Here is an 8977-nt window from a genome sequence, read left to right on the forward strand (position 1 = left end):
ATGTTTTTTTTTCTGTGATGGTACGTAGAAACTACCTCTTGGTTTGTATAGAAGTAAGGTGCGGAAAAGTACATTTTTGGTAGGTTCATTTGTCAAACAAAGCCACATGTGCCAGAAAATTTAAAGAGAACTCTAACAGCTAACTTAAATTTGCAAAGAAAATTGATGAATATATTGCTCTGTTGTTTATTTTGATTTGTGTCTTAAGGTATTGCTAGTAGATAATACAGTTTTCCAATACTTTCTTTGTAAATGTGCTAGAAAAGAGCAATTGCAAAATCACACAATAGGATTCATCAAGACTTGAGAACATCAGTGCATCAGTATTTGTCATTAAGTATTCAAAGTTAGTAGTGGTAAAAAGCCTAACTGCAAAAATGCTTTTTGTCTCAAGCCAGACAGCTTTTTCAAGTTTTCCATTACCTTATTTTATATAATATCTTGTGGTTCAGCTTCCATACAAGCAAAAATGTATCTGTATTTCCTCTTTTTCCCTTAGATCAGAACCTTATAGCCTTCCTTTTATAGTTAGGAAGTGATTTTTTGGCCTGTGTTTTCTCTTGAGAATCATAAGGGAAAGTGAAACTGCAGGAAGATGACCAAGCAGGCTGAGTTAGATTTCTGTGTGCTTTTCTTTTACCACCTCTTCCACTTCTCACTGCCATCACTATAGGGCAGATAGCCCCTTATGAAGTACTTAACAAACTATTTAAATTCAAAGATACAAAATCAGTCTTTTTTGTTATTTCCTTGCTATGTCTAAGTAGAGATTTTGAAGAGAAAAGATATAGTTATTTGTTACACTAATTTTTATATAATGACTGTCCAACAGGCTACTAGAGCTGACAGTGTGAGAGAAGGCAAACTTTGTAACTCATCTTACATTTTACATTACTTGTTTTACATTTTTTTTTTACATTATTCCCTGAAGACCTGAGTTGAGTTAGAGGTAACATCAATGCTTTGGGGAGGGATTGCTTTGAATTCAGTTCTGTTCATTACTATTTAAAATTGTCCAAAAGTTATTGTTTTGTATTTAAGACAGTATTTCCAGATCACTGAATATATTCTGAATTGGAAAGGACCCAACAAGGATCATCAAGTCCAACTCTTAAGTGAATGGCCCATCCAGAGATTGAACCTGGAAACTTGGTGCCATCCAGCAACATGCTCTAACCAACTCAGCCAGCCTCAGGGTCATAAACTGTGAAGATATACAGGGGGAGAGACACTGATATAACAATTTCAGCATTCTTTTATGGAAGAAGCAACTGCTTCAGGAGATAAAATATAACCTCTAGAGTATCTAGCTTCTTCCAGGAAAAAGGGCTTCCATAGTGCAGTTGTTGACTTCAAATGTGAAGAGCTAGCGTTGTATGCTGTCCTTGGGCTTGCTGGAGCAATGGTTAATCTTTTGTTAGATGTATCTAGAAAGTGGGTTGAGTATTACATTTTTACAGCGTAGTGTTACTGAAGTGGCTGTATTTCTGGAATTGTTGCGTTCTTGAACTATATGATTGTCCTGTTTGCTGAAGTGAAAACTCTTCATCTTGCTGTCTTGGGGTTTTATCTGACCACCTGACTTGGTCTCCAGGGTGCAAAAGCAGCAAGGAGCGGAGGCAGAAGAAGGAGTCATTCCAGATTCTCCAATTCAAGCATCTTCATTTTCTGTTGTTAATCGTATGAGAAGAAAAAAAGAGAATAGGCATATCCGATATACAGAACATACACCCCCAGATTTGGAACTTAGGGAAAGCAACAGTGGTAAGAGTATTTTAATTTTTTTGTAATTAATTAAAGGCTAAATAGAAAAATGGTGCATAAACTTGATTGCAAAAGGCAAAATCTGAAAAAAAAAACACCTTGTGCTTTTTTTTGCTTTGCCTTTTCTCTGCTTGTGTGATAATGTATGAGTCCAGGGAAAAAAGTTTATAGCAGTAACTGTTACATCAGTGATATGCTCAGAACTTATCTCAACCTTCTACTTTTATTCATCCATATGCACATGCAAATGTAACAGTTTTCCAGCCTATATTTCTTCTCTCTGCGCAAGTTAGCAAAAAAGCATCTGTTCAGGTTTGACTTGTGCATGCAGCAATGCCACCACCTAGTGGAAAGTGAAACAGATGTTTTGCCACATTCTGAAATCATTCTGCAACTGAAGTAATGTTGCTGAAATTGGTAGATATCTAGGTGATCTCTCTTTGTCTGTATTTTACACTGTTTGCATTTTTTTTTGTGTCTTAAGTTTGGAAGTATTATGTACATTTAATTTCCAGAATTTGTTCTGTAGTGTCATAGAAATAACTGTATTTTATCTACAAAAAGTATTTTTATGAAATAAGACACCTTGTGCTTGTATTTTATTGATTCATAGGAAATATCATAATGCAGGTCAATTTATCTTGTGGCATTAATAAAAAAGTATTTTAAGTATGAATACATCTAAATATTAGTCTTGACTAAAAGCCTCTTCCCAAGAATAAAAAGAGGATAACTGTGGGTTGAAAAAGGTGGGCTGGTTATTCATGCCCTTTATTTTGAATTTGAAACTTTTAGTACTGTGAGTAGCTTCTCCTTTCTAAACATACCCAACTCTCTCCATGTTCTGTATAAAACAATGGAGTTGCTAAATGAATCCAAAGTTTAATATATAAGAAATGGTATAAATACCTGTCATAGTTAATGGCTGTGAAAAGCTATTGGTCATCAAGGTAGAAAGAACTGAATGGCATATGTTTGTCATAATTCAGATCTTACATTTTTCACGTTTTTATTACCTTAGCTGATGCAGAACATTGTTCCTTGTATGGTTTACTCTTCAGTAGTTTCATTGCCCTATTAACAGGTCAAATACAGCTTGAATAACTATTTTTATGTGGTCAGACTAGATGGTGGTGTCATTTTGTGTTAGTATTGCCTTAGGACGGACTGGCTGAGATCATATTTGTGTGAAAAAGGATTAATATAAAATATTTATCTTTTTATTCTGACATATCACTGTCACAAATTATCAAACATGCTTAGATTGCTGGATCTACAGACATTACATCTCACATTCATTCAAGTGCTTTTAAGATCAGGGTCATTGTATCTACACGAAATTATCAGAACAGGATAGCTAATTTCACCATGTGAAAATGTTTCCACATCTCCTAGAGTTGGGAAAAATTCCACTCTTTTCCACACAAGTGAACACTCACCATGGAGGAGAGATACTAGTGGCAGACACTTGTGATCCACAACTGTCACCTGTGCCAAGTAAGTGTATTAATCGATTTAGTTCTAATTCCATTGAAAATAAGGCCAAAATATTGTAAAACTGCCATTTCATCTCTTTAACCCTTTTTTTTAAACACAGAAACCTAAGCAAGTGCAAACCTTTTAAAATTCTTTAATTATTGTGAGAATCAGCATGGAATTCAAGGTTGTGGTGGTTGCTGTTCTTGTACTTTCCAATCTTATTATCTTGCCCTGGTTTAATGAACTGAGTAATACTAAACCCTTCAAAGAAAGGAAACTGATCTATTTGTTTTCCTAATACAAACACATAAAAAATAATGGTGACTGTCAATCAGGAAATATGCATGACAAGCATTGTATAATAAATACACATTATCTCTGTTCTACATGCTTTTATCATGTAGATAAAAGGCTATTTATTCTCTTGACTGGGAGTGTGAAAAGCAGCTTTTACATTGATTTTTAATTTTGGGGAGTTGTATTCAAATTGGACACATATTTCTCTGTCCTTATACAATAGTTTGCTCTCATCAGAAATTCTTTTGCCACTTGCCACAGATTTTTATCTGACAGAGGTCAAACTCTTTCCATAAATGTCAGTTTTAATTTGTGATCTTTTTAGTTCAGTGTTTGTACCATCTCTGTGAGTCAAGCAAGATACTATAATGCATATGTAACTTATTGTGATCTTCTTTCTACTCACAAAGATAAACTAAGGGTGGGAGGATACCCTGTTCCAAAGCCGTCTTTTAACTTGGCTGCAGTTGTCGCAGAAACGATTGGACTTAGTGTTGAAGAGGAATCTGTAAGTATTCCCAAATTTCTTACGTAACCAGCTTTTGGGGCCAGTTGTTTTCCAAAACAGTATTTTTCTCTTTTGCATTAAAATTCTGCAACAGTGTTCTGAGTTCCACTTTGGTTTGCTTTTGCTTAGTCTTTACTTGCTTTAGCAAGCAAGAGTTGCTTTAGCAAGAAGAGGTAGGACTGTCCTGACCTGTCTCAGGGGGTTGAGGAGGAGGGTAGAGGCATGGTTCCTCCTTTCAAGTTGTGTTAGTATAATGATCTAAATCCTTGGGTCTGTTAAATTCCCTTTGTGCAGTAATCAAATCTAAGGTATTGGAAAATATTTCTTGGCAATGAGACTGGTTGGTGACTCAGGTGAGATTATTTGATGGTTTTGGTTGGTAACTGCCATGAAAATTACAGTATGCAGAATATTTTTATGTCCATGCATGTGAATAATTTTTTTCAATTTGCATAAGGTTTCTTTAAAGCTGCTGGTCCAAATTTAATCTATTATCTTTTGTTATTTTTCAGAGTTTTGAATATTTTTATTTGAATGCCTCTTCAGAGTATTCATGTGCCAACCAAGCATATTTCTAATTTTAAATCCAGTATCTTACACTTCTTTTCTTTTTTTTCCTTTACCACTTGCAAGGAGTCCCAGAGCGTATTGAATCTTCCCCTCACTAACACAGTTTTGGGCCAGGCCTCAGAGAATGTGCAGTCTGAAGACCCAAGGAAACATCCAGCGTCCGAATCAAGAAATGATGACAACAATTTAGGGTGTGTTTGCACTCAGTTATAATAGTATTGTTTTAAGCAGGCTTATAGAAGTTTGGGTCCTCATAGAATTTCAAACCTTGCAGCATTTTCTTTAAAGGTATAGAAATGGAAATGAGTATTTTTGTATCAGAGATGTTTCTTTCAAGTAAATAACATGAGAAGCAAAGAAACTGATAGAATGCAAAAGTGTAGACTTTTACTTAATTCACAAACTTCTGTTTTGGGCTTCTTGTGTACACAGTCCCTTCTTTCCTATCTTCTCATTATTGCAAGATATCTTCTGAGCCCCTTAACCCTGTGGATAGTGGGCCTGTAGCTGGAATGCAGGAAGGATCCTATTGCTCTGATTAGGTGTCAAACCAACTGACTGTTGCCCTTCCCACTCTCCTCAGGGTATTGTGGTCTAAACTGATTTTTTTGGCCCTATTTATTGTCTTAAATGTATATTTTGAAGATGCCATGTGAAAAACTGTACCTGAAAGGAGCTTGCACTTTTTTCCTTCACTTGCAGAATCTTTGGGAATCTATTGTGGTTTTAAGATCTATACAAGAACCTAAACAGACTCCTATTGCAACCATTTTCACTTTCTGCCTTTGCATAACACTGAAAAGTAGGGAATCCTTGGATAGAAGAGATACCTATGCAGGCTTAACTCTGTCCTTGGTTCTCAGTTGAACATGGAACAGAATTTCACACCATACACCAAAATGAAGGAGAAGATCTGTATTTTGTCTGCCTTCTACAGCTCTTAAGTGCAACAGTACCTATCCCTGGAATAGGTTAATTTTTGTTCTTCCTTCTCTTTTCAGTTAATACTAGCAGCTCACACAGATTTAAAGCAGATCAGCAATAGGAAACTTTTTTTTTTTAATATGGCTTTCTCTCCTTCCATCTGCACACCAGAAAATCTCTCACATCCCATTGTATTCAGTATTTCAGATCCATGTCATAACACTCCACCACATGATGACTGGGATTCTCGGGTAGCTTCTCCTGTTTTTGGAGCTTCTAGCACCGTGAAGAACAACTCAAGTACAGTTCATGCTACTTGTATTTTAGATTCAGGATTCAAGCCTCATCTCAAAACCAACCTCTTCAACAATCCATCCAGTTCCAGATCTCATAAAAGTAGATCAAAATCTGAAGATGTTGCTTTTGTTGCACCACTGAATCTTGGGACAGAAATCAACTCAGTTATCAGCCAGGCCTCTGTTCATAGGCAAATGATTGTGAAAAAGAATTCTCATGAGTCTGTAACCTGTGCTGGAAACACCTGCACAACTAAAAATGAGGTGATCAAGAGCGATGTCCTTCTTGTATACCAGAAGCAGCTAGAAGGCAGGTGTGCTAAGAGAAAGAAAGCTGAAGATGATCATGCAGTTAGCTGTGATAAAATATCATTCAGCAAAGAGAACTCTGTGCCCTTTCGATCTGATGTTCAGCAGGTTAATGGGGAACATCCAGGTGATAAACCCTTGGATCTGTCTGATCGCTTCTCTGGAGTTCGTGGCGAAGACAAAAAACAAGGAATTGAGGAGACATACAAAAATAGACTGAAGCAAGTGGCTCTGCATGACATTTTTTCACACATAGGAAAGACCGTTCTTGAAGGTTCATCATCCATTCAAAATGTCAACAATGAGAGCTGTTTATTTGGAAGAGATTTACAAGAGGAATCCTATATACAAGAGGCAATGCTGGGAAAAACCTTCTCTGACAGGAAAAATCAGATCCCAATGAAAGAAGAAGTTCCTCCCTTCAAATTTGCACCACTGCCAGGTTCTGCAGAGACAGAGGAACTTTTTGATGATGTAAAGGTATGCTTTTCTGACCTTTTTTCTTCTCCTTTGAAGTATTTTATTTAAATTTTGGGAAATAGTAAAATTGTAATATGTTCTTAGGTTGCCAGTGGCCATGTACCAAATAGAAAGAAAACAAGGACAGGACATGGAGAGTCTGAACCAGCATCTGTGCTTCAGCCAAACCCTTGTAGACTATCAAAAAGTAAAGCACAGCAAAATGAGCAAGGTAACTTGATGAAAATGTTCCTTTTACTAAAACCTTCTTACCCCCTCAGCCTGTGCTCTGATTGAATAGAATTTTTCCTATCTTTCTTTCTTCCACTTTAATCCCGTTGTTCTGCTTCTAACTCTTGTCACATTCTATTTGGGATTTCTAAAGATCACCCCCAACATTTACAAGTCTATGTCTTCCTAGCATACTTTTGCCACTGTGTAATAAATATATTATTGGTATTCAGGTGTATATTCAACAGGCTAGGAATCTTGTTCTTTCTTGTTTGTTTAGCATTGTTATTTGTTGCAGTGTAATAATAAAACCTGAAAGTTTGAGTTTAAACTCTCTATATCAAATACCTGAAAACCCTCAAGTGTAAGCATAAGTAATTTTGTTAATATTTTTCATTATTCCTAATGATCTGCTAAAGAAATTGTATCTTTCTTGATAATGAACACAGGCTGTCATGTATTTTCTTTAATGTATCTTCTTTCCTCTTAAATGCTCCCAGTTGGAAAACTTAACTTTTTGAACTAGTGTTGTAGAATCAAAGCTTCTGTACTCCTCAGCCAAGCACTATGAAGCCCCCATAATCCAAGGGGAAATTGTCAGTGGCCTCCTGCACCACTTAGACACTGCATACTTTATTTAGAAATACTTGCATTATGAATTTAAAAGATACTTCCCAGTAGTTGGTGTGGCCATGTAGCTTGGAATCTAACTATTCCCCTCAGAGATAAATCAAGAGGCATCTTTGGAACAATGACATTTTTTACTTTTTGCTTAGACCTGACACTTGTACTGCCATTGAGCTAGCTTCAATACTGAACCAACTAGGGAAGGCACCCCCTGGACCTGTTGTTTGTGAGCACAGAAGGACTGGTGGGGGGTTGGGGGCCATCTTGAGTATGACAGTGACAAAATGATAGTTTTTCATTGTCAGAGAGGTAAGAAGTGGGAGGTAGCAGAACTGCTACCTTGAACTTTTGGAGGGCAGACTTTGGCTTGTTTAGGAGACCAGTTGACAGTCCTTCCTTGGAGGTGGTCCAGAAGGGTAGAGGAGTCCAGGAAGTTTGGACATTCTTGAAGAATGAAATCTTAGAGGTTTAGGAGCAGGCTGTCCCATGTGTTGCAAGATGAGCTAATGGGAAAGAAAGCCAGCCTGACTGAACAGAGAGTATTGGCTACATCTCAGAGATAAGAGAGTTTGACTTTCGGAAGAGGGGGAAGGTAGATTCAGAAGAGCTACAAGGATATTGTGAGGTTACACAGGATGAAAATAAGAATGGCCAAAACCCAACTAGAGCTTAATCTGGCTACTGCCATAAAAGACAATAAAAAATGTTTCTGTAAGTCCATCAGCAACAAAAGGAGGGTTAAGGAGAATATCCGTGCTTTATTGGATGTGGGGGAAACAATGTCAAAGGATGAGGAACAGGTTGAGGTACTTAGTGCATTTTTGCCTAAATCTTTAATAGTAAGATGAGTTGTTTTCAGGGTACCCAGCCCCTGAGCTGGAAGACTGGAATAGGGAGAAGAATGAAGCCCCCAGAATCCAAGCGGAAATTGTCAGTGACCTCCTGCACACACAAGTCTATGGGGCCAGATGGGATCCACATGAGGGTACTGAGGGAGCTGGCAGAAATGCTCAGCAAGCCAGTGTCCATCATTTATCAGCAGTCCTAAATAACCAGGAGAACAGTCCCGGTTGACTGGAGGTGAACAAATGTGGCACCCATCCACAGGAATGGCTGGAGTGAGGATCCAGGGAGCTACAGGCCTGTCAGCTTCACCCAGGTGACCAGGAAGGATATGGAGCATATCACTTTGAGTACCATCATAAAACACAATCAGAACGACCAGGGGATCAGATCCTTGTGGCAGAGTTTGATTCTGATTATTTGTCTTTTTTTCTCATATTCTGTGCATACAGACCTGAAAGATAAACCTTCTCTAGAAAACTTCCAGTGGAGCATAGACCCAGGAGCTGACCTTTCACAGTACAAAATGGACATTACTGTGATTGATACAAAGGTGAAGTTTTATAATAACTCTGCATGTTTTGTGATGTTGAAAAAGCCTGCAAAGTGATACCATGAACATTGTTCTGGGCAGACCAAACCCACTTTAGAACTAAATTCTGAATTTGGC

General features: G+C 37.5%; 1 protein-coding gene across 1 annotated transcript in view; it reads left to right on the plus strand.

Annotated features, from left to right (window-relative positions):
- RBBP8 (RB binding protein 8, endonuclease) overlaps window positions 1-8977 on the plus strand; it is a 29932-nt gene that overhangs the window by 12875 nt on the left and 8080 nt on the right. The window contains exons 6-12 of the mRNA XM_062512514.1: window positions 1595-1764; window positions 3160-3261; window positions 3951-4048; window positions 4682-4809; window positions 5742-6627; window positions 6712-6838; window positions 8760-8860. Of these exons, the coding sequence (XP_062368498.1) occupies window positions 1595-1764; window positions 3160-3261; window positions 3951-4048; window positions 4682-4809; window positions 5742-6627; window positions 6712-6838; window positions 8760-8860 (1612 nt within the window). The remainder of the gene's footprint in view (window positions 1-1594; window positions 1765-3159; window positions 3262-3950; window positions 4049-4681; window positions 4810-5741; window positions 6628-6711; window positions 6839-8759; window positions 8861-8977) is intronic.

The sequence above is a fragment of the Cinclus cinclus genome, chromosome 1 (assembly GCF_963662255.1).
Source record: "Cinclus cinclus chromosome 1, bCinCin1.1, whole genome shotgun sequence".
Lineage (NCBI taxonomy): Eukaryota > Metazoa > Chordata > Aves > Passeriformes > Cinclidae > Cinclus > Cinclus cinclus.